The sequence below is a fragment of the Brienomyrus brachyistius genome, chromosome 18 (genome assembly GCF_023856365.1).
Source record: "Brienomyrus brachyistius isolate T26 chromosome 18, BBRACH_0.4, whole genome shotgun sequence".
NCBI classification, from domain to species: domain Eukaryota; kingdom Metazoa; phylum Chordata; class Actinopteri; order Osteoglossiformes; family Mormyridae; genus Brienomyrus; species Brienomyrus brachyistius.
In genome coordinates, this window is record NC_064550.1 from 13706930 (window position 1) to 13732733 (window position 25804).

At 51.6% G+C, this 25804-nt stretch overlaps 1 protein-coding gene across 6 annotated transcripts in view; it reads left to right on the top strand.

Annotated features, from left to right (window-relative positions):
• The window catches only part of nol4lb (nucleolar protein 4-like b), a 55864-nt gene extending 32638 nt beyond the window's left edge, over positions 1-23226 (top strand). For 4 of the 6 annotated variants that reach the window (XM_048983256.1, XM_048983261.1, XM_048983260.1 and 1 more), the window contains exons 5-12: positions 2848-2989; positions 14790-14930; positions 19188-19498; positions 20514-20693; positions 20802-20990; positions 21790-21909; positions 21999-22203; positions 22866-23226. In XM_048983256.1, the coding sequence (XP_048839213.1) occupies positions 2848-2989; positions 14790-14930; positions 19188-19498; positions 20514-20693; positions 20802-20990; positions 21790-21909; positions 21999-22203; positions 22866-23086 (1509 nt within the window). In that variant the 3' untranslated portion in view covers positions 23087-23226. The remainder of the gene's footprint in view (positions 1-2847; positions 2990-14789; positions 14931-19187; positions 19499-20513; positions 20694-20801; positions 20991-21789; positions 21910-21998; positions 22204-22865) is intronic. The other 2 variants (XM_048983257.1, XM_048983258.1) reach the window with 2 other exon arrangements.
• The last annotated feature ends 2578 nt before the right edge of the window (positions 23227-25804 follow it).

Consider the following 25804-nt stretch of genomic DNA (forward strand, 5'->3'; position numbering starts at 1 on the left):
TTTCTCCTCTGCATTAAATATTAAAAAAGCCTTTTTAATAACCTTAATCTACACATAATATGACTTCTCTATTTGGTATGGATTCTTCTTTATAAATGGACGATGGGGTTATATTTGTAGAACACGAATCATTGCCATTTAATTAAGAATTATTTTTTTGTAATTCGCTGGGTAGTACTCGGTTTAAGAGTACTAAAATACAGTTAAATGAATAAAATGAAGTAATGAGGTAAGCCCTTCCCTATATGGTCATATCTGTTAAGGATGACGTGCTGCGTGTTTCTGGCGTAACCCCCAGGCGCCATGTCCCGGTCAAACACGCCTCCTTAAATGGTTCACGGTTGTTTGTAGGTGTGGAGAGTGTGAAGAGACACTTCGCTGTAGCTTCCCGACAGAAAGAGCGACATGCTAAATGTCGCTGACGTGCGCCGCTTTCACTACTTTTGGTGGGTAAAGTGAGGTGTCGCTGGACCATTTTGAGCGCAGCTTCTGTACTGTGGTGTCCTTGTTGGCGATTTGCTAGCTTCTAATAGCTAACAACAATGGCTGCTTCGGACAGCTCAGATGGCCATAGTGGGCCATGAGCAGAACCTCAGCATACTATTTACTGGGTTTTACCTGGTTCCCCACCTTCACCACTACGACCCCATTCCTCCTGACCACCTCTGAATGTGGATTCCATAACCTGCTTGCTTGCTGTTGGTTTGGTTACCTGCCTGTTTAGACCGCGGTTTTCCTTCGATTTATTACTCACTTAATTTTTGTAATATTGATGATACGAGCTGGACTCGACCAATGGGAGACGGCATGGAAGCCCTCCCAGTGTCGGAGGAACATCGGCTGGGCTGCCAGGCAGCCGTTTTGGTAGTTTTTAATTAGCGTCAGGCTGTGAGGAGCTGCAGGGTGATTCAGCTGCGTTTCCTTGGCATTTTATTACCTGAGTGAGGCTCTCGCCAGTGGCCTTGATGCAAAAACGACATGATGCGTTTTTTTTTTACTCTCTCCTCCTTCTGAAGCAGGAGCTTGTTTGCAGTTTCTCCTGTAATTGTGTGTCTCTGGATGCAAGTGTGGTTAGGGTTGGGTCAAGTCTCTGCAGGGAGAACAATGTTTTCTGTGCAGATCATTTAAAACGACTACCCTGACTTTATTTTTCCTGATGACATACTCGTTAGATCTCTCACATTACAGGAAAAGCAGAAAGTTTAATCGGATTTCTTTGTAAATAGCATGTGTGTCAGTTTTTCATTCCGAGGTTGGGTCTGTGAGCAGGTGCGAACCATGTTTTGTACGTGTCTCTGCAGGGGAGCCGTGTTCAGCTTTTCACAGTCTCAACGAAGGGACAGAGGTGAATTGCTCAAAGCCCGACCCCCATCTAATATTTAACTATCCTCGCAGAAATGTGGTTCCTTATTCTTGGGGTCCTGCATCTTGACAGGACTGTTAGATGTATTGTTAGAAGGGAGTATGCATCCATTTTTGCACTACTGATTTAAGAAATTTCTGTCCAATACGGATAGTCGATTATTTTTAAAAAATGACACAGATACTGATTGTTTGGGAGGTTCTGCTTAAGTTGAAAGGCAAACTCCACCCAAATGAATTTTAATATCAGCTAATTTTTAACCATCAGCCGATTGTTGCTATTTTGGCCGATACTTATGGCTGGCCGATGTAATCGGTGCATCTTTAGTTTGCACATTTATCAGCTTAAACACTTGTTACAGTATTAAACAAGAGCTCTGAAGTTCACAGTGCCCAGTTTCATGCTACTTGTCACGCTTATAGATTATTTTATTTTCATTGTCATCTTTTATTTTGATCTGATTTACTTCTGTTCGTTTTGTATATTTTTTTGTTTGAATTTTACCTTTTGAGCACAATCCAGGATGCAGGTGTAAAAGCAATTCACTGCACAGATGTACAGTTTGTTTGTGACAAAAAAAAGAAATGTCTGAACATGAATTCTGGATTGTGAAGCAGCTCGATTCTCCAAAATAATCTGTGCCAAGATTTTATAAGGAATTTTTGCTGAGAAATTTTTGTTTGGTTTCTCTTTACCTGGTTGATGTTTCGGCTGTTATTCGGTATGATTTCAGTCGAGAGAGAGAGAGGTTAATGGTGAATTCCAGTAAGCAGAGCACTGTGCTCCAGTCCTGAAGTGTCTGTTTACGTCCGTTAATAGGGGCGCTGTTTTCTTCATAGAAATTCGGGCTTCTTTATTCATTGTCAGTTAATATAGATAGAAAATCTAAAATAATATTACACAGCTGAGAGATTTCACCACAATCCTCTGTTTTAGGTGTTGACTCTAAAGCATTAACCTTCTGCCCAGGATTCTGCACTTTCGGAAGGTGCAGGAATTCCAGGGCTGTTAGCTTAATGATGGTTACGTACTTCATTGAGAATAGAGCAGGGCTCTTGAAATCCGTTCCTCGATTCCAAATCCAGACCTTGTTTTCTGTTCTCCCGGGTAGTTAGTTTAATAATTACTGATTCTGATTGGTCAGAGGCTTCACACCTGGCTCACAGGTAAAGGAAGGCCGGAGAACCAGCTGTACTTGGACCTCAAGGACCGTGATTTGAATAATTGGGGAATAGAGGGTCGTGATGGATGTCACTTGGCAAACCTGGTCAAAACTTTTCTGTTTTTTTTTTTTTTTTGCTAAAATCTCAGATTTGCTGTGAAATGTTCTTGACATCGCTGCTGTTTTTCAGCGTTCAATCGATGCCATCAGAAGCCTCCTTAAAGCCACACAGTCGAGTTGGGATGAGCGTTGAATGACTGTCGGTGCTGACGCTGAAGTGACTCTTCTGCTCTGTGTGTCCGTCTGTGTGCCTCGGAACCAGGATGAGAGTTCGGTGAGCAGTGAAGATTTTGACATGAGCGAACCCGCATGGCTGTCGGCTGATCAGTGCCCCACATCCGACCTGAGTCCCGGCCACCTCGATAGAATGCACAGCCCGCTGAACGCGCACAAGGAGGAGGACGGTAAGTGTGCTGGGGGGCGCTCATGGTGGATGTTTATGTGAAGGAGGTGGGGTTTGGGTTTGGATTGAGCTGGTTAGGGGGGCCCGTGCGTGCTGACTACACAGCGGGGTGCCTTGGCTCCTTGTTCCTGACCCTCTAGGAGGACAAGGAGTGCTATGTTGCTTTGGTCTCTGTGCCTGTGATCGGAAGGTTGCTAGTTCAAATCTCACTGAGCCCTTTTGCAAGGCCATTAACCTGCTTAAAAAAGGCTTGATGGGTGCGTTGAAGCGTTGCTCTCACCTCTGTATGTGTGTCTTAACGAATGAGAACAAAATGGAATATGCGAAAATTGTGAAATGGTATGTTGTCTGTTGTTGGTGCCAATATTCCTGGCAAGAGTATCCCTCTGGTCCAGTAATTTCTCTGTCATGTGACCTGCCGAGAAATTATCCTCAGGGAGCCTGCGGCCTTCCACTGGTTTACATTTGGAGTTGTGGGTCGTGTTGGTAAATGGAGGGATTCCCACTCGGGGGGGGCAGTGGGTGGGGCCGCGTAACAGCCGTGGATCACCCGACTTCAGCGATGCTTCAGCCTCTTTACGTGTCCCTCTGAAAAGCCCTCCCCAGAGGTGGGGGCCCGGCAGGAAGCCCCAGCGGCTTTAAGGCTGCCAGCTGAGAGCTCTGGTTGGAGAGTCCATCAGAGTTTATCCTGCCTGATTACAGGGGATAAAGATTATCGGTTCTGCCCGACTGGACAAATCACACAAGCCAAACGGTTGGGATTTCTGAGCCAAGCGACTCAACACCACTGTCACCGCCACTGGTGGACCTCTCTGTGTTTACAGTCAGTCCCAGAACTCATACTGTATCCTCTCCTAACTGGTAATGAGGATGAGGTTACCTTTTTGTCTGGGAAAGGCTTGGCCACGTGTGTGTAGGTGTAACGCTGTCGGCGTGCACCAGCTCGCGAGCTGTAAAGGCACGTGTTGCAAGGTGCCCTCTTCGGGTAGGTGGTCTGGGGCAGCTTGTGGCCCCAAACTCACACACACAGAAGCACAGTGATTCCTCAGTAAGCATTTTATTTTCTAAAGAAGAATATGCAAAAAATACAACAAGCAGTGATTTAATGACATTATGGGAAACATTAGCACGAAAACGGTATGTCACGCCTTGATTTCCTCAGCCCGATACCCGAGTGCAATAGAGAGTCATGACTTTACATTTGATTGATTATTTCAAATGGTTGTTGGTTCCTTTAAGTTTTTTTCCATCCTCAAGTGTTTTTTTTTTTTTCCTTTGGAAAATTGAGGGTTTCCAGGGGTGTGAATGACTGCCAGGTTGTCTGTGTGCTGTCTGTGTGCTGACCTCAGACCTGTGGCTCTGTGTGTTTTTTTTTTTGGTGTAGGATGACAGTGCCATTTATTTTGGAATTGCAATTGGGGGACACAAGATTTCAGAGGGGTGGGTGGGGGGGGGCAGCCCCATGCTTCTGAGTTCTGTCTCCGTGGCCTCAAGGCACAAGGCTGACGCTGGAAATGCTTAGGAAAGTAGAACGGGGACACTGACAGGGGACTTGATGATCCCCTGGGATCTCAGCGATCAAGGTTAACTGTAACGTAGAGTAAGGAGAGCGAGGGGGGGGGGGGGTCGACTGTTCAATGGGGTATGGAGAGTGGGGGGAGGGGCGAGGCCTGTAAAACAAGCTAAAATGATTAAAAAGGGGGTAAAGATGGAGTTTCGATTGCGGCGAGCATAACTGTAAAAAAGGGAAATGGTGAAGGGGTGAGAGTAATAGGTCATTTGGCAGTGAGAGGAGTGTAGTGCTTGGGGTGGGGGCGTCCGCTTCACTCCCCATGTACCGTTGACGCGATCAGCAACTCGTTACGGGCTGCAGTGTAATCAGGGTGACGGAGGGCAGTGTTTTGCTGTAAATTGAATATATTCCCGGACGTTACGAACACATACAGCGACAGGCGGGCGGGTCTGTGTTTACCGAGTGGCGCCGTGGCGACGGCCCTCTGTAATGGATCCGTGCCGAAATGCAGGGATACGTCTGCAGGGGCGTGAATCACCGCGAGGAGCCGCGTCGCCGTGGCCGGGGAGGGCATTCACACGCGCGTTTGTTCATTAAAGCTTCAGGAGAATGTGCCGGAAAAGCGACACGCCGCCAGCCAGCCCCCGAGCTCCAGTGTCTTTGGCTCTGAAGGATCTCGCCGGCAAGCTGGATTCAGAGATCATATATATATATATATATATATATAACTGCAAAAATTAAATTTGCTTTTATTTGTTTTTATTTCCTTAATACCATTTTTTAAGATGTTCTGGTTGTGCATTGTGTACCTTTTAAAATGGTTACTTGTCTGCACTGTTTACACCGTCTTTGCACTTTCTCCTTGCTTAGCACTGTATGTTTGTCTGGACTTGACATACCTCGCTGCTTTATGCATCAGAATAAAGTTCATCTTGTCTTAATATTATCTTCTCTAATGTGACCAATCAGATTGTGAATATTGTGATTCCGTGTTTTGGGGCAGGAGACCCCCTTAACGCATCTCCATTTCCTGGTCTCCATTTGCTGTGTTTTACCAAAAGCCACGTCTCTCTAACCGACATGGATAGTGGCTTTCTGGTAAGAATGGGGTCAAAGGGCATGTGTGTGAAGGCCGTCCTGCTCGGGGAACTCGGAAATGGAGGCGTCACAGCATGACTGCATTCGAATCGCACTCGGCCGATCGCCGAGTTTCAGTTCCGGCAGTAACTGGTAAATAACAGGTAAAAGAGGAGAGGTGCATTGAGCTGAGGATTTTGGGAGGATGTCAGGCCCCCATCCTGCTTTGTTTGGCCTCCACACACCTGTGGCCCCCGAGGCTTGTGTGTGTTTGTGAAGGGAGGGGGTGTGAACAGGTAACTATAGGAGCACCATTGTTCTGCCTGGGGAAGCTCCTTTCTTTGGTTTTAGAAAGGGTGGGGGGCAGGACAAGATTGGTGCATTATGGGGGAGAGCTTCTGTTCAGCTGGAGGAACGGGCTTCCAGTGCCGGTGAGGGCTGTTCAGACGTAGCTATCGGATAACATGTTTGTGGAAGCGTGTCGGGACTCTGCTTCTCATGGACACGCGTGTGCGTGTGAAGGCTGCGCAGAATGAGCTCCCTTTGATATCGCGGCCCCATTGGCAGGGCTGCAGTGTGTTTCTGGATACAGCCGGAAGGCCCCCCCTGATAATTGTAAGTGAGGCATCATGTGCACCCATCCACACCCCCACCACCAGATTTCCTGCATCCAGCATGTTAGTGTGTGTGCGTGTGCGTGTGTGTGTGTGTGTGTGTGCGTGTGCATGCGCACACGCTTATGGGTGTGTCTGGGAGAAGCTCTGTGGGTCAGAACTGTCTTCTCCTGCCCTAATTTGAGTTTAAGTCTCTTTCCACTGAGACAGTTAGGAGCTTGTTAATAATTAACCAAATCCACCTCCTAGGCTCGTAAAAATAATGAGTAAATGAGTTATTTTAAAGAAGGCCGGCTGAGTTCAGCTGCTGCCGCGTCCCCATGTCAGTTCACACCCTGCGTTCATTGTTCACTGGCTGGTTGTAGGTCATAAATGCTTGCAGTTATCCGTCCATAACGCACCTCCAAGCCGGAATATGGCCCGCTGATGTCACCCCCCCTCTCCTTTACAGTCCCCTCATATTTTAACCGCTCCCATAAACTGGCCGACGGCCCAATCAGATCCCCCGTGGATTTCCCAGCTATCTCTCCACCTGGGCTGTGGTGGGGGGCAAGATGAACTGCTCCGGGGAGCCGGGGTAAAGTTTGCTCCATAAAGCTCCGAAACAGCCTGAAAAGCGCTGGGGGGGTGTAAGCCCTAGTGCCAAGGCCACGTCCTTTACGAGGGGAATCAAACTCCAAACAGCACAGGTTCGATAAGATAAGGGCCGTAAAATGTGGCGTCTTGCTGCCCCCACTGCGTGTTTGGGAGCATTGCTATCGTTTCCATATGCTAAGGGCATTTGATTCCCTGAGGTCCAGGCTGCAATAGCACATGGGCATTCTGTTCCGACTGAACCGGGCCAGCGTGGGGCTTTCGGGCCACCCGCCGGTCTAAAGAGGTATTTGTACAATATGGGCCCCCAGTGTTGTGTTTGTGGGACTCCTTGTATCGGGGGTGTTCTGCAAGCTCATCTCTGCGCAGCCTCAGCACTGAGACTTGCAGGCCAGCGCCTCCTCACCATCACATGTGCCATGACCGAGACCCGAGGAGGCTGCCCCTTAATGCAGTAAGTCATCCCTGTAATGGCCACTTGATGCTCGTTTTATCCGTACAAAATCAAACGGACTTAATTCTTTAGCATAGCCATGCATGAGTCGGCTTCACTGAGGCTGCCAGCCCTCCCCTCCCCCCACCCTCACTTCCAGCCCCCACTGCTCCAAGGAGGCTGGCTTTTTTCGCCGGAAGGAAATTAGATCAGATAATGTCCCGCTTACTCCCTCCCTAGACTCAAGTCTGCCAGGAACCCTAACTAGCAGGGACCCCCGTGTGTCTCCGGGGACCCAAACGAGCGGGAACCCGGATGTGACTCTAGGGGCCTTAACAATCAGTGACCCCCCCCCCCACATGACTCCAAGGGCCCTAATTAGTGGAGATCCCGCATATTACTCCAGGGGCCCTAATAAGCAGAGACCCACCCATTGATCCCCTCACTGAGGGATAGGGCAACACGACTCATTCACACCACTGACAGACAATGGCAGTGAGTGGCAGCTTGCTGTGACTGAGGCACTGGGATAACAGCTCCACCTTTACACTCTGTAAAATAACTACACTGGCCATGGTGAGGTTTGGAGGGCTTTGCACTACATGGTGCACTACCTTCTGCAAAGCCACCCCTGCCCACATGCAGCTCCCCCCCCCCCCCCACATACATTTACTGCCCCCTGCAGTGTGGGTCCACATAGTATTACTTTACAGGACACCTGAGAAGCACGACACCCTGAGCCCCACTGATTAAGTCGCTGTGGGACTGACCCAGGAACCCGAAATAATGGGCCTGTATTTTACCTCCCCCTGGGTGACAGAGCCCCTCCCTTAGTATGGAACAGTCCCTCCCCCTGCGTGACTGAGCCCCTCCCCTAGTATGGAACAGTCCCTCCCCCTGCGTGACTGAGCCCCTCCCCTAGTATGGAACAGTCCATCCCCCAGCGTGACTGAGCCCCTTCCTTAGTATGGAAGGGTCCCTCCCCCTGGGTGACAGAGCTCCTCCCTTAGTATGGAACAGTCCCTCCCCCTGCGTGACTGAGCCCCTTCCTTAGTATGGAACGGTCCCTCCCCCTACGTGACAGAGCTCCTCCCTTAGTATGGAACAGTCCCTCCCCCTGCGTAACAGAGCCCCTCCCTAAGTATAGAACTGACCCTCCCATATTACAGCACAGCCTATCCCCCAGTATGGTGCTGGCCCTTCACCTGAGTGACAGAGCCCCTCCACCCTTTACAACACAGCACCTTCCCCAGTATGGTCCTGGTCCTTTTCTACTATAACACAGGCCCTACCCAGTGCAGCTCACCCCTTCCCCCCAAGCAGAAATCAGCCCCTCCCTTTGTCCCCATGCAGAGACCTGCAGATCATGTCTAGCAATGTCTGAGCTCTTTACACAGCTGTAACATGCACCGCGCTGCCGTCCTCTCATGCTCCCTCCCACCCTCCCTCTCTCTCCCTCTGTCCCTGTGCTGCTCGCCCTTCAGAAGAGGGAGCAGCACACAAAGGCCCGGCATGTGTAGAAACGCTGCTCCTGTGTGAACGTTACCAGGGCTTGGCCCGCCACGCGTTCAGATCTAAAGGGTAGAAACACACCTGTTTATACCCGCCCCTGCATTTTCAGTAACCACGGTGCCCCTGTCCCTGCATACCTCAGGCAGGGTACACCACAGATAGGGTACGCCTCGGACGGAGTACGCCGTGTGCGGGGCACACCTCGGTGGCTCACCGCTACTCTTGCACACACCTTGTCTCAGTCTCATCATGTTTGCAGGGTCTCTGAGCTTTATAACCCATAGAATCTCCATAATATCCCCTCCCCAACCCAGTGCTCCCCCAGTCATGCTTGTGCCCGCCATCTCTCCATCTTCTACCTCCTTTGTGCTGTTGGGTTGTGGTGTGAAAGCCGCCCCCTGTTTCCGCACACGCCAGGCTCACATTGTGCGCTGCTCAGCCCAAGGTTACGCGTGGGGGGCGGGGGCGCTCGGCAGTCATGGGGGGGGGGCTTTCTGAGCCTCCACTGCCTCTTCTGTCTTTCATCCCTCAAGGCCACAGCCAGCATGGGGAGGGGGGGGGCACGACACAGCTCAGACCTGTCGCGGGAGCGTAAGGGACTCAAGAGAGAGCCTCGTGGCATGTCAGTGTTCCAGGGGATGGCCGAATCAACCATGACACCCCCCGTGTGATTTACATAACCAATGGTCTATGTAATGCTACCTGCCTGTCTGTCTGCCTGCCTGTCTGCCTGCCTGTCTGTCTGCCTGTCAACTTGTCTCGGGTCTGTCTGCCTGTCTGTCTGTCTGCCTGTCAACTTGTCTCGGGTCTGTCTGCCTGCCTGCCTGTCTGTCTGCCTGCCTGCCTGCCTGTCAACTTGTCTCAGGTCTGTCTGCCTGCCTGTCTGTCTGCCTGCCAGCTTGTTTCGGTCTGCCTACCTGCCTAGGTCTCTGTTTTCCTGTCTGTCTTTGTTTGCCTGACTGCCTGTCTGTTTCCCTGTCCTATGTACCACAGTGCACACATGTCTAGCTTGGGGTCAAAGGGCATGACATCAGCTAGCCTGCTTACCCTGTCGGTGGTGGAAATGCGTTTCTTGTGCAAAAATAAGCTTTCCAAGCTAGGGCTGCACAATTAATCGTGAAAAAAAAAAACACAATCTCGATTTACACCTCTATGCGATCTCATTTCTAAATTGCAACGATTCTTCTGCATTATATTACATCAGCTGGATCAAAACAAGCGCTCCTACTCTCCCCCAGAGAGTCTCAAGCATCCCATAGTTCTGCATTCTCTTTAAAAGGTGCTTTTCCACCGCACCAGGTACGGCACTTCAACGTGGTTTTCCACTGCCGTAAAAACTGGTATCGGTGCCAAAGGACATCACAAAGTGAGGCAGGGTGTTTTGTACTGAATTTGAAAAATGTAGTATATCATAGGGTTGGACGATGTGTGATATTAATATCAACATCGTATTTTGTGCACATGCAAGTCTTACATCGAGGTTAAGATCAGGCTTTTTCTTGCCTTCAGTTCAGAATGGACATGAATGGCGCGGGGAGTTTAGGTTTCGCTAAAACGGTTTTTACTCATAAGAAAAAAAAAACTTATCAAGTTTTGCAGTTTTAACTACTATTCCTTTTTGAGATTATCTAGTATATGTTTAAAAATAAGTTTGCCTCCGCCGCCTTTGCGTGAGCGCTGCATGCGTTCTCCGAGACAATCATGGTCATTTACATCCTTGCTGTTTAAATCGCTCCTAGACGGGTTCGTGAGAAATTTATGTTGAACTTTTTGTTTCCCCCAACAAAATCATATTGCAATACAATTGCAAATTTTTATACTGTGCTGTCCTAGTATATTATACAAAATACGTTATTTCTCTTTTTCTTCCGACCAGATCACTTCATTTATCCATGCATCCTTTATTTATTTATTTATTTATTTTGTGTATCGTTGTTTGAGTTGTCAAGACAGTGGTCGTATTTCGTTTCAGAGGAAGGATATTTGCATAACCAGTTGACAAGGAAGGCGTTTCAAGTCCCACCCCAAAGTCCCGAATTACCAAAAAAGTTCCCCTACTGGCACTTTTGGTACTGGAACTTTTGGTATGTCTGTTTTGGTTGCTCTAAGGCTACATTCACACTGCAGACCTTAATGCTCAATTCTGATTTTCTGCTCAGATCGGATTTTTTGCTTGCCTGTTCACATTACTCTGTCTAATGTGGGCAGTATCAGATTTCAATGTGAACGGTTCACTATACTGAACTGGCCCGCGTGCGCAAAAACATAACAAAGACGTCACTTTATTGTTTCGAAAACTGCCCGGTTACGATATGAACCTTCCGGTTTTGCCTGAACAGATTCATCTCCCCAAATACTTATTAAATCCAGCACCTCACTGTCCCACCACTGGCCAGCTTCTGCACTCTCCTCCATGTTTGGCACACGGAGACATATGGCGACTTCCGCCTGCGCAGAATTGTGACGAGCGTCGATCGGGAGTGACGCAGGAGTCGCATGAATTCCGATTTCGCTGTTCAGACTGAGGTCGCGTTGGGAAAAATCAGACCTGTATCCGATTTATGACCGTGTACTGAAGTGGCCCAAATCGGATTGTATTTGACTTCTGCTGTTCACATTGTCACGAAAAAATGTGATTTGTCACATATGAGCAAAAAATTGGATTTGGGGCCACATTTGTCCTGCAGTGTGAACGTAGCATAGATGAATGGCGTTTTCTTTCTGTCGTCAAAAGTTGATGTGCCGGTCTTGGATCGATCACGTGTTTGACACAGTCACGTTTTGCACTTTCATGAGTGCCATAAACGTTACAATTTGAGGAAAAAATTGTTACAGAGAATCGTGATCTCTATTCTAAGACAAATAATAGCACAGCCCTACTCCAAACTGGATTTATCTGTATGTCTGCTTGTTCTTAAATCTGTCTGCAAGCTTCTGCAGTCAGTTGTCATTTTGTGTGGTGGGGTTTGTGAGTAAAAGCTGCACTGATTGTGTCTTTGTATGCCAAGGGTGGGGCGACCTCGCATTCCTCACTGCGGGATGGGGCCGTTAAGCGACAGCGCTCCCCGCTGAAACCTTTCCTGACCCACGTGTCCTTAAGCGGCTCCCAAAGATCCAGCCGTGCGAGCCGGGAGAGTCAGGAGCTTAAAAAAGGGAATTAGCGGCGAATGGGAGTGTAGGCGCGGCGACCGGGGGGGTAATGAGCAGGAGAGGCCATGTATTAACCATGATGGAATTCTAATGGCTTCCCCGGGAGGAGCGGACAGGCGAAATGTCAGCGGACGAGGCCGCCACCCCCTTACCTCTCCATCCTTCATGGGGAGCCGAAATTGGAGCAAATTTAATTTACTGTAGTCAGGAGCTGAAAGGCCTGCAATGGCGGGGCAGGGGAGGGAGGGAGAGAGATTTTGTGTGGATGGGAGGACCCTGAGTTGGGGTGGGGGTTATACACGAGGGTTCTTCAGGTAATAGCTGGACAGCCGAATATGTTGTTGTTCTTCCTTTGTCTAAAATTCAGTTCCCAGACTTTTCTGCCTGTGGATGTGTCCGTGTTATTGTTGCACTGTGGCTTGGGATGGGAGACGCACAGGAGTTAGACAATATAGGGATGCTCTGCTTGCACACTGGTGCGTCCCGTATGAAGAGCAAATCAATACCCCCCCCCCCCCCCCCAACTCTCATGTATAAGCTGAGCAGGTTTTAGCTGAGATGTTCTCTGCTAATGGATGGCAAGTTTACTGTCCTAGGCGCCATAGCAGCTCAGTGGATGGTGCTGTTTCTTTACCCATCCAGGGTTGTGAGTTTGAATCCCACCTCTGCTCTATGTGTGTGGAGTTTGCATGCACTCCCCATGTTGCAATGGTTTCCTTCTGCAGTCCAAAGCCATGCAGGTATTTCTCTAAATTGTCACTAGATTGCAGTGTATGATTGTGTGTATATACTCTATGAGGGACCAACATTGGGGTGTACCCCAGCCGTGTGTCCCATGAGATCTGCAATTGACTCCAGGCCCCGTCATGACCCCAAGCAGGATAAGCAAGTGGAGGATGGATGGATGTCCACAGTCTGGAGCCAAGCCTCCGTATGCTCGAGCTGAAGCTTGCAGGTGGAGATGATCTCTGACAGGCCCCGAGGCATGGAGGACATCTATTGAGCATTTCCCCTAAGGTGGCACCCATGGGGAGGCGGGGCTCCCTCTTTGGCAATTTAACTGAGCCCTTCTGCTTGGTCATCCAAGTAGGGAATCGATCAAATCAACCGATCACTCGGGGGGGGGGGGGATTTGGGCCCAACTGGTGGGAGGGGCTCTCACTGGGAGTGCGGAATGGTTCGATTTTCTGTTTCCGCTGTATCAGTCAGGCAGGGAAAATTGCAGCACAGGGGACAGGTGCTGGGCTGGTCCCCAGAATGACGAATGGGCGGGTCTCACCGGACTTTCCCCTATGGCCAATCACAGCAGATTACTGTACACAAATGCCTGGATCCCATCCTCTTCCTCCCCGTGTGCCAGCCAACCTCTTCCTCCATGTATATGTACGACAGCTCCGTGTGACGTTCTGCTCCTGGTGTGTAACGGCAGGGCGCGGTCTCATAGGCCCATACATCATCCTTCTGTTAGTTTTTTCTTTGTATTGGGGGTCGGTAATGCGATTGTCCCCCATAGAATCGTTACGCATTCATTTTCCTATACGGTTCATTAAAATAAACTCTGGCCATCACGGGTATGTGGTTCTTTGTGCACGTCCGGCAGCTGGAGGACCCTGACGACGGCCATCCCCGGATCCCCGAGACCGGCCCGAGCCGGCCCACCCATTCTCACTTTCCCCCTGCATTGTCTCGCCTGTCACACAGAGACCGAAATGGTAATATATGTAAATAGGAGCCTAAGTGGGAGAAACACGCGCACACACACAGACACACGCGCTCCCACGCACGCGGCGAACGAGGGCCGCCTTTGATTAAATTGTACCCCCCCTCTCCTCGCTCTGCTCTTGTTCCTTGTTGTTTTCTCTCCCTGGTTCGCATTTTCCCTTTTGTCCGTCGATCGCCTTCCCCCCCCACAGGAGGAAGCTGGTCCCTTTAACAAGGGCCTGCTGTATACCAGCCCTTCCCCCACCCTTGCCCCCCCCCCCCCCCCCACCTCCCAGTTTATCTGACTCCCTCTTGCTGATCGGTCCAGGTTGAGGTTTCTCCTAATCAAGCTGTGGGGTCCATGCCGAAATAGACACCGTTTGCGCGCAGCCACTGTGCTGAGCTTAGGGACTAAATGTAGGTGGAATTGGATTGATCTTTGGTGACATTCCCTTACCTGATGCTTCCCACCAAAAGCAATTTAATTCTAGACTCTCTCTTTTTGAATATCGAAAATGATTAGGAGTCGCGGGGGGAAAAAAAACCACAGTGAAAGGAGTAAGGGGATAGTGGTGTGATTCTGGTAGCTGTCCTGTAGGTGTGTGTGTGTGTGTGTGTGTGTGTGTGTGTGTGTGTGTGTGTGTGTGTGTGTGTGTGTGTGTGTGTGTGTGTGTGCGCGTGCGTAATACAGACATACAGAGGACAGAGTGACGATGAAGCTGTATTAATTCACAGAGAAGATGACAGTAGGTGCCAGTCTGCTGTTCTCTCCTCAACTGTGCCCCCCCCCCCCCCAAGAGAGACAACTCAGTCAGTCTGGAGGAGCAGAGAATCCTGGGTGCTCCTGCCTCACCATCCCAATGTGTGAAGACTGAACGTAACGGACAGAGACGTAAACATCTTACGCAGAGGCGCACAACACTGTGGGGGTAACATTCATAACCGATAACTAAGACATGGACACAGAAGATCTCCCCACACATAGTGCCTTGTACAGTAACACACCACACTGCCACATGTGCCAACCCCGCCGGGGTAGACATGCCCCCTGTTCCTCTAGGACTGGCTGCTCCGCTCCCTGTCTGCCCCCCCGGACCCCGGCTCCCGTCTCAGAAAAAGCTCCCTTTGTCTCTTTAAAAAAAAAACAATAATGTGTATTGAGCTGGGTGAATTATAAGGGTCCCTGTCCTGTTCCTCTCGCCCGCAGGCCAAACCCGGGGTGGGGGAGGAGGGGAATTGGGACCCATTCAGCAGTCCCACCATCGCCGACGGGAGGGTTGCTCTCTCAGACGCGTACCACGTATGCGGGCTCGAGCAAGCACCCAGGAAGGAGGTTCGCCACTGCCAGGTGATCGCACAGGAAGTCAGGTGGCTGGGGGTTAGGGTGGGCTGCCTGTCGCGTTCGGTTAGCACCGCGGTGTCCTGCCGAGGCTGCCTGATCGTAATGAATCTGGGTGTCACCCCCCCCCCCAGCTCCGTACCAGGCCCCCCCACCCCCAGCCTCCCTCTGCACAATGACATGCTTTTAACTCCCCCCCCGCCCCCCCAGAGCCACCCATTCAGCCACGCCCCATGAATGGGGAGCCTTATATCCTGAGGAACACTTGCTGTCTCTTCATCGCCTTGGAGACGGCAGGTGATAGTGAAACCCGACGTCGCTGAGAGGCGCGGGGACCCCTGGAGGCCGAGTATGGTACAGCGGGAGGGCTGCCTCTGCCTCTGCGCTTGGAGAGAAGCAACGGAGAGTCGCTCAGAGCTGAACTCCATCCTCAGCCTTAAGATGCTGCTGGGAGATGCATCCCTCTGAGGTCTGAAGGCACCTTGAGGCCCCCCACAGGGAAGGACCTGCGACTTGAGCTGACACGTTGGGCGGGACACAGATTCAGTGCTGGGGAGGGTCTTCAGGGCCACACGAACATGCATGTGATCAGACTGTCAGTCAGTCATGTCGGATGGACAACGCTCATCCCTCTCTCTCCTTTCCCTCACTCCTCATCCTGGGTATGCTTCCAGGGTCAGCCAGCTTTCTGTTTGGTGGGGGGTGAGGGGGGTGCTGGGGGCGTCCTCATGATTTCAGCAGGAGGGATGCATGGATTGGCTGGTGGGGGTGGGAGGGGGGGTCAAGCAAAAGCCAGTGGGACGTGGCTTGTTGCTATGGGGATGCCAGCCCCCATGTCAGCATGGGGGGGGGTGTGCAGCTTCTTACCAGGATAATCCACTGTAATCCTGCAAAGGGGAGCCAGCCCAGGTCCCCCCCCCCACACACACATACACACCCCAGGGAAATGGGAGAGGTAGAAGTAAAAGAATTAGCATCTGTTACTGCCTGCGTTGGGGTCTGTTTGGCCATGAGGGGGTGGGGGTGGTTCAGGCCATCACAGAGACAGGTTACTCCCTCCAAGCCCCCCCTCCCATCTGCTTACACAACCCAGTTAGGGCTGCGTTCCGTCGGTGGGCTAACAAATGCTAATTGTGTGTGTTTTATTATAAGCATAACTGGATAATTGTAGGTGCGTGTGAGAACAGCGGCAGCCACCATCACAGCCTGCTGGATCTCTCTCACGCATGTTAGACAAACCGTTATCGATCTCCGGTCCGCGGCGGCGTGGGGAGCGTTGTGCCTCACCATGTAAACACAGGGTTATGCACCTGCTGTCAGCCCTGTTGGAATACGGGCCTGTCAGTCACATTCCCAAGCTCCGATTGGCCCAGGGGGCGGTTATAGTGGTAATAGGGTCGCCGCTCCCTCTCTCTCAGGCTGAAAACCCGGTGACTGACTTTCACAGCCTCCATTAGAGCTCAGAGCAGGGAGAGACGGGGAAGATGGAGACAGGGCAACGCACACTGGGCCAGATAGAAAAGCCCCTCAGAAAAGGACCCCAGCTGGAGGTCTGCCTCAGGAACCTACAGACTCTCCCTTACATACTCTAACACGCCTACGACATGCGGAAAAACACTGTTCGTTTTAAGCGTGCGTTAGGTCTATTGTGGGAGCGGTCACATGACACACAGCCTGGCACCTGCACAGACACACGCACAGTGTCGGCGCTACTGAAATCCTAATCCGGGCTCTGCTCGTTCATTCAGCTGTCCATTCCCATGCAGTGAAGGCCTGGGAGTCCCTCATGACCAGCGGGGACCCAGGTCACTTATTGGCCTGCTGATACACCTGAGAAACAACCAAAAGTCTGATTGGATAACGGTAATCTGCAATTATTTTGCACCAATCAGAAGTGCAGATGCTGACATGCCCCGTCCTATACAGCACAGAGCAGGCGCTACAGATTGAATTATGATTGAAATTAATTTGTTTACTCCTGAATACAGACTGAATTAGATTGCTTCGCGTGACTTTTTAGCTACATTTAGAGGTTTCTATGTAGTATTATTCAATGGGACAGGTAACTCTTGAGGCAGAAAATGTGAATGACACTCTCTTCTGATTTAAATCTTTGTCTATGAGTGTCGACCATTTCTGGGATTCAACCCAAGGCGTCAGCGAGGGTCCACTGCAGACAGGTGTGGGAGTCAAGTGTCACCCAGTCACATGGGCGACCGGCAGCCCACCCGTGCATTTGGATTCTGACCGTGCCCCCTCCCAGCCTGCCAAGCACCGTTAAGGGTTAACAGGGCTTTAAGTCGGGAGATAGTTGAGTGTATTTGTATTTCCCAGAAAATCAAAAGCCGTCAGAAGAAGAGGAAGAAGCCAGACCTACGAGTGAGTGAGAGAGAATGCGAGGCTCCCAGGAGCCGAGCTGCTTAATTCAAGGTCATCGTGCTGGATTTGAAACCAGCCAATTACACGGCTCTCCATTTGTAATCTGGTAATGGCAATAAATGGCAGCGCCGTGAGTGGTGAGTTAGCAGGGGGCCCAAGGAAAAAGCTGCAGCTTTATGGGGTTAGCGGGGCTGTGGGTGGGCGTTCGGAGGGGCCCCCCGACTAGGGCCACGCTGACCACGCTCTCGCCGTGACGTCTGAAGCTGCGGCGCGGTCTCCTCCGCACTCCGCAGCCGACGGCCCGTTGGCACTTCTCCAGCGTGATCTCGGGACACTGCGCCTTTGTTCTGCCGGCATGCTCCTCTCCTGCCCCCCACGCGTCTACACTGCTTTCACGGGCACCATGTGACTGCGCGTCTATATTGCGCTGTGCGTATCGGGGGAGGGGGCGCACACTCACACGGGAGCGATCGGACGGCAGGGACCCTGTAAGCCCCCTGTTCGGCCCAACTCTCAGTTCTCGGCATCTTCCAGAATGTGAAGGGATACAAGGGCTTCCTGGTGCGCAGGTCCTTGACAACCCCCCCTCCCCCCCACTGGCTTCCCATCCTGTGTACAGCGTGTCAAAGCAGAAATGGGTCACTGGCCCTTTAAGAGGTGGAGGGAGGGGCGGAACAGCAGCCCCAGTGCTCCAGTGCAGTGTTCTTGCAAGGGGCTTGTATAGGTCTGTCCAGAATTAGGCTAGCATCACTCTGCACACATGAATACTCTTTATACCCTAATAAATCCACTCCTGTCCCCCCCCCCCCCGTCATTGCTCTTCATCTCCCCCCCTCCACACACCCCCACAGATATGTCAGAGGTCTTTCGTCTTCCCTGATACTTCCTCGTTAAGGCCCTTAATTAATAATTAATCAGCACGCCTATGGAGCGGAGATGCTCAGAAACGAGAGCGTTATGAGAATGTTATAGGAAAGTTGCAGCATTCAGCACGTTCCCAGCCTCCCGCCAGCGGTTGGGTTACTGCTGTCTCACTGTCCCCCACCCCCACCCCCAGCAGGCCGCTGGCCCACAGCCGTCTCCTCATAGCAGGGAGGTGTCACTCCTCCCAGGGTGACGTTTAGACACCGTAATCTGCCACTGTTAAGGAGGGGCTGGCTGGAGCTGATTTGTGGCAGCACTGCCACTACCACCCGACAAAGTACGGCCCAATAACCGGATGTCTGATGGGGGGGGGTATGTTCAGTGTCTGACTGTTTGTTCCCTGAGCCTGGCTGGCTCTGCTCTGCTCTGCGACCTCGCCTACTACTTCATTAATACTGTGACTGGCGCTCGATTAGCATCTCGCTTTCTGGTCACAAAGGTACAACAGCACTAATTCGGGATCGGACCTTGTCGTGGGACACAGCCGATGGTTTTATTTGACAGAACACGTCCTATGTAGATTCGGACCTGGCTCCTTATTCACTACACCGTCGTGAATCAACTATCACTAAGCACTGACCCTGGTCCAGATTGGAGCTATGTAATTCCATAATCCAGCCAGTACCACGCCTTACCACCACCACTGTGCTCATGACAGTGTGACCTCCCTCTGTACTCCGCTACACCCCTCCTGGAGCGCTTTTAACTGCAAACAGCGCCCTCTACTGTTGGCTAGTGGCAAGCATGTTTGCATGCGTTTTCCCAGACAGAATGTAATCAGCTGGCATGTATCGACGGAGCCACGGCGTCCTGTTGTCGTATCTGCAGCCTGTGCGGAAACATAACGGTCAAAGACCAGCCCACATTTATGGAAGCTTAATAAATGTATTCATGGCTGCACTGGCACAAAAAATCCCAATCCACATCTGTCTGATCATGAGACGCCCCCATTCCCCCCCACAGATGATTCGTCTTCAGAGAGCGGCAGTGGGAATGGCATGCACAGCCTGACCCCCCCGTCTGCGGGCGCGGCACCCTCGTCCGAGAACCCCAGTGCGGGCCCTTACAGCGAGGCGAACGGCACCGGCGCCGGTTGTCCCCTGGATTTCAGCATCACATCCTCTTCCTCCTCCTGTGATGACCGGCAGCCAGCGAACCTCCCCCCGGGGGCCTCGCTGGGCCCCTTCCAGCCCGACCCCCCTGACGGCCTGCGCAGGAAGTACCCCAGCAAGCCCACGCACCTGGACGGCCACGTCAGGGATTACAGCAACAAGGTGGGGGACAAAAAACACGAGAGGGGTCTTTAATGAAACTACTGAGGGTCTTTAATGAAACTACTGAAGGTCTTTAATGAAACTACCGAGGGTCTTTAATGAAACTACTGAGGGTCTTTAATGAAACTACTGAGGGTCTTTATTTTCCTTTTTCTTTCCTCTAATTTAAAAAAAGGTGTGTTGTTGCAGGACTGCTTATGGGTTGGATCATGTCTATTATACACATCGCTGTCACATATTATCTTGCGTTTCTACTACAAGTTTAGCAGAACTCTGAGGAAACCTTTTAGTGTCATGCTCTGTCCCACATCAGTGTGGTCCAAATGCCAGCAGAGAATATTTAAATGCGCTCCACACGTGCTCACAGCCTAGCTGTACATCAGGAGCCCTTCCAAGGCCTCTCTCCTAATGAGCCTGGAGCCCATAATCGCCCCCCAGCTCTGGGGGGAAAAAAAAATAAACTATAGTAAAGCCGCTTCAGAAATATTACCCGTGTCAGAGTCATTCACACAGACCGGCGTACTTTTCTCACTCTGAAGACCTGATGGAATGTCGCTAAGCGGAATGCTTCAATACATCCCTCAGCACTCGTAAATGCAGACGCGTAGCTTGAGCGCGGACATGCAGCCATCGTTAACAATGCACTAATCAAAAGATTTTACTTGTCCAGCAGTCACTCCACATTGACAAAGGTGTTCGACAAAGGTGGCTGCCTTGACGGGGACAGTCCTTATTGATTGTGCATCTGTGAAGGTCTGAGAAAAAAGGCAGGCCTTCGAGAGCAGCTGAAAAGGCCAGGGAGACCATCCCGCCTCAGAAAAGATAGAAAGGCAAAGGGTTCCAGGCAGGAAGAATGGGAGGGCTTATCATGGGCGCTGATGAACCAGCCTTGTTGTCAGAAGGCGGGCCATGATAGGGGGCTGAGTGACATGAGGTCATTAAGAAAGCGCCCAATGATTTGGCACGACCTTGGACGTTCACTCCCCCCTCCGCCTCTCTGTCCGCACGTGGACAGTCTCCGCCCTACGGCTCAAGGAGCTACGACTCTGTTAAGACGGAGCCCGGAGCAGAGGATCTGACGGTGAGCCGGGTCCAGGCCGGAGATGACGACGACGACGACCATGACGACCATGACGACAGCGACAAGATCAACGACACCGAGGGAGTGGACCCAGAGAGACTGAAAGCCTTCAACGTAAGGATGTCGGCCATGCCGCTGGGCCACTCGCATGCTGGTGCCACGTCCAAGCTGTGCCTCATTCTCCTTTGTCCCCCCCCCCCCCGCCCTCATCACTTTGGGCAGATGTTTGTAAGGCTGTTCGTGGATGAGAACCTCGACCGCATGGTGCCCATCTCCAAGCAGCCCAAGGAGAAGATCCAGGCCATCATCGAGTCATGCAGCCGGCAGTTCCCCGAATTCCAGGAACGAGCCCGCAAGCGTATACGCACCTACCTCAAGTCCTGCAGACGGATGAAGAAGAACGGCATGGAGGTACTGGCGGGGTGTGGGGGGGGCGGGGTCTCACAGGAGGCGTGGTGTGGGGGGGCGGGGTCTCACAGGAGGTGGGGGGTGGGGTCTCACAGGAGGCGGGGTGTGGGGGGCGGGGTCTCACAGGAGGTGGGGTGTGGGGGGCGGGGTCTCACAGGAGGTGGGGTGTGGGGGGCGGGGTCTCACAGGAGGTGGGGTGTGGGGGCGGGGTCTCACAGGAGGTGGGGGGTGGGGTCTCACAGGAGGTGGGGTGTGGGGGGCGGGGTCTCACAGGAGGTGGGGTGTGGGGGCGGGGTCTCACAGGAGGCGGGGTGTGGGGGCGGGGTCTCACAGGAGGCGGGGTGTGGGGGGCGTGGTCTCACAGGAGGCGGGGTGTGGGGGCGGGGTCTCACAGGAGGCGGGGTGTGGGGGCGGGGTCTCACAGGAGGCGGGGTGTGGGGGGCGGGGTCTCACAGGAGGCAGGGTGTGTGGGTGGGTGGGCTGTATTTGTCTGGGCTCCGCCTGCCAGCTGTGCCTCCTAGTTCTGTTAAGTTATGGCACGTCGTTCCCAGAAGGCAGTCCCATTAATTTGCTGGTGTGTTCCCATGTGCCCTGAAGAAGATGGGAAAGCAGGATGCTGCGGAACAGCTGCTCCCAGATCTGAGTGTGTGCTGGAGTGTGTGCGGCGTGGGGGAAAACTGTCTCCCAACATGTCTGTCTCCCAACATTCGTTCCCCCCCCAAGCTGAATAAAACCCCAACCACAAATCCCCCCATGAAACAGCGGTACTGCCCGCCCCAGTAACCCTTTGCTCTCCTGCCAGACGCGGCCGACGCCCCCGCACCTCACGTCCGCCATGGCCGAGAACATCCTGGCGGCTGCCTGCGAGAGTGAGACACGCAAGGCAGCCAAGAGGCTGCGTCTGGACACCTACCAGGCCGCGGTGAGTGCCGCCGTGCCGTCCCGCACATGCAGGTCCGGGTTTTGGTGCCTTGTGGGCACAGTGGGTCTGACGCTGACTTCCCTCCACAGGAAGAACAGATTGCACTAGACAAGCCGGGCTCACGGGAACTGGCCCCCCTGACGCACCCGGCGTACTCCCTGGCCGCCTCAACCTACCCCCAGGACCAACTCTACATCAACGGCGGGCTCAGCTACAGTTACCGTGGTTACGGGGGCCTGGGCGCCAGTATGCAACACCCCGTCTCCCTGACAACCGGTGCAGCGCAGAGCAACGGTGATTGCACGTTTCTTTATGTGGCAGGCAACACGTAGATGCTCCAAGTTATCAGTATTTTAATGACAAGCCTGTTAATAACAGAACTCTTTCAGAAATGTGATAATTCGTGTCCCTTTTAGATCAGGAGTCACTGCACTGAAAGAAAATTGTTATTTCAGCTTAATGTGATTTCAGTTCACTCTGGGTGTATAAAAACCAGAACAATCAGCTTAGAAAGGGGAAATTTTCACTTTTCCTATTTTCTATCATGACATCATGGCATTTGTTTAAATTTTGTTGATTCATTGATCTGTTAATCTGATGTTAACTGCTTCTTAGTCACATGTCTTATCTCCCCCAAGGATTCCTCACTAGCCACACTGTGTAGATTTGACTGATCAGGCCTGTCTGAGGATTCCATGCTAGCCCTGTAACGCACTGTGCAGATTTGACTGATCAGGCCTGTCTGAGGATTCCATGCTAGCCCTGTAATGCACTGTGCAGATTTGACTGATCAGGCCTGTCTGAGGATTCCATGCTAGCCCTGTAACGCACTGTGCCGATTTGACTGATCAGGCCTGTCTGAGGATTCCATGCTAGCCCTGTAATGCACTGTGCCGATTTGACTGATCAGGCCTGTCCAAGAATTCCTCAATAACCCTGTGCCACTCTCTCTCCAGGGCCGACTGACCTCAGCATGAAGTCTCTGGCTTCTAACTCTTCATCCTCCAGCTCCAACAGCCATGGGCGGGGTGGGGGGGTCAGTGTGAGCCACTCATCGCAGCTGAGCCCCACCGAGATCACGGCAGTGCGGCAGCTCATCGCCGGTTACCGCGAGTCAGCCGCATTCCTGCTGCGCTCAGCCGACGAGCTGGAGAGCCTGATCCTGCAGCAGAACTGAGCCCCCCTCCCCTCCCCTCCTTCTGTACACCCTCACGTCCCACCACTTCCTCACCATCCTCTGCTCCTCCTCCTTCGGCGACAATTTCGGGGCAGAAAACTGCATCGCTCCACCATCACTGTAAAAAAAAAAAAAGGGGGAAGTTGGGCAGAGGCTGAGAATCTACCAAGTGGTGTGTGTGTGCTGCCTAGCTGGGCTGGACTGGGCCACATCATTCCTTTGTGGTGTCAAGGTACTGCACTGACCCAGCGCTGGTCTCATCAAACAGCTCCTTGCTCCATGAGGAACAGACTGTACTTTTCTACTAAACTCATTCCTTAATGACAATTATTTTGTGTTAATTTAACGTTTCTGTTTTGAGGGCCATTGAATATTTTTGTGTCTGTTAAGCTACTGAAAAAAAAAAAAGGTTGTGACTTACCGGATGGCACTAACCCTACGGAAACACTTTGAGCAGCGTCTGGGGGGGGCCCCCAAGGAAGGGAGAGGGAATAAAAGTGGACTTTGCTCACTGTAAATACGCTCTCTGTGTTCTCAAGCACTTTGCCCCCCAGCCCAATCGACTCTGCCCTTGGGAGAGACACTCCGTTTATGCATACTGTATGGAAACACCCTGCTTGTTTCGTTTTTTTTTTTTTCCCTCTTACGTGGAAATACCTCAGATGTACATAGTGTCCCTCTGTACCCACCCCATCCCAACCGAGTCTAAACCAACGACCTGCGTGTCACCAGCCTTCTGAGAAAAGAAGCACGTTGGAAAATAAACACGGCTTCTGCGGCTTCAGAGTAAGGCTGGTTGTTGAGATTTTTTATGTACATAAGCAGACCTCAGAGCAGCATTGTTCATGGTGTCGGGGTAATGAGATGGACAAGCTGGCTGGGTGTGAGCTGTCGACATCCTTATCAGACTGGGGTGTTTCTGTGGGCAGCTACATTCCTCTGCCGCCCCATAGCCTTACTGTCTAATGGCCCCACCACATCTGGGTGGGACCCACTTGGTTCTCCACTGAGTTTTCCCCTCTTTCTCGGTCTTCAGATCCATTCAGCTGTCAACATCTGAGTGGACCTGCCGTACCCGGGTTTCCTCACGATGGCCATTAACTAAGCTGCTATGGACCAGACCTTTGCCACAGACCTGTAACCTCAATCCAGGATACCAGCCTCCTTCACAACCAGAGCACCTCAGACGTTCAGGAACACAGACGGGAAACGACGACGGACTTTGTGGTGACATGGCCAAAAAAAAAAAAAAAAAAACCTCCAAGCTGGTCGATTCTTACTGCTTCACACTTGGGATTTGAAGCTGTTTCTCTTTTTTGCAGGGCTGTGTTTTGTCGTTTTAATTTCCGTTTTGTCACTGTTCACTGGGACATCGGTACCCTCGTTCAGTACAGTGAGGAGATTCTGAGGGCGTAACAGCGCCCCTTGCTGCACAGTCACGCCCTGGGATCACTGTGGGATTCCGGTTTCAGCCTGGGACGGGTCTGGACCGCTCCCTGTCCTGTGTAGAAATGCTCTTGGCTTCTCTCCCAATGCACTGCCAAGGCTCCCGCCTCTATTACTAGACGGATAACAAGGCTGTAAGTCCACCTTCAGTGTGGCCGTATTCTGCTCCCTGTTCTGCACCGAAGCAGCCGGAATCTGACGGGACACCCGCCTCGCACTGGTGCAGTGCGTCCCGCTGGACGACCCAAGACGAGAATTGCGACGCAGCTGATAATCATAGTAGCCAGGTCATGGATACGAGTAGTAATGACCGGGATTCCTTTAACATCAGAGGCTGTTTGGTTTTTTTGCCCTTATTACAGCTTTTGGAAGATGCCGGAGTGTGAGAGAGGAGGCTCTTTTTGTGACCCATTTGAAAGCGATTTGATACTTTTGGTCCTTGAGTCGTCGACGGATGACCTGCAGTCCACTAAGAATACACCCAAGTTTTGGATGAAGCTCACTGTCACCCTTAGCCACAAGAATCCTGCCTATGTCCAGCAGACGTGCAATTCCAAACCTCAGACAGGAGTATATTTTTATTTTAATGTGCGTCATAGTTACCTAGAAACAGCCTTCCTCTGATCAGATTCCGAGGGCATCTCCACCCATAGGCTGCTTAGATTGGTAAGGACGTTTCCTTACAGAAATATGCAAATTAACTAGTCAAGAGGCTAAACCTTACTGTGTTTTCTTTAGCTGTGGATGGATCCAGAGTGATTCCAGAGTCAGCTGGAAGCTCATTTTAGATGGACCTAATCCCAGAGGGGTGAGACACTAAAGCAATGCATTGTGGGAAGCGCGAGACGGGCAGGCAGGCGTGTGTGGGAGACCATAGAATGGATTCCTACTCAGAGGTGTAGGTCCCCCAAAATAGCAAAGGCGACTAGAGTACAAAAACATGAACAACCTTTTCAGTATATTTAAATAATACGGAGTTCGAAAAGCATACCCAGAAAAGCTGCGTATAATGTATATATACATTGGTATCGATTAATCGGCCGATTAGTACTCTCCGCCACCTGTCTGTCAAATTTTCTCCCCTTCATTTTCCTCCGGCCCCGGATTGTCCTCCGTCGTTTCAGAGAGATAGACCGTCGACCTCCTGCTCTGCATTGCTCACATGCGATTTCACCTTAGCATTGGATTCAGTCCCACGATTTGGAGTAAACCTCGTTTGGAGCGCTGCTGAATTTTCTGACCTCACGAAAATCGCGATAATTAAAGGAAAAA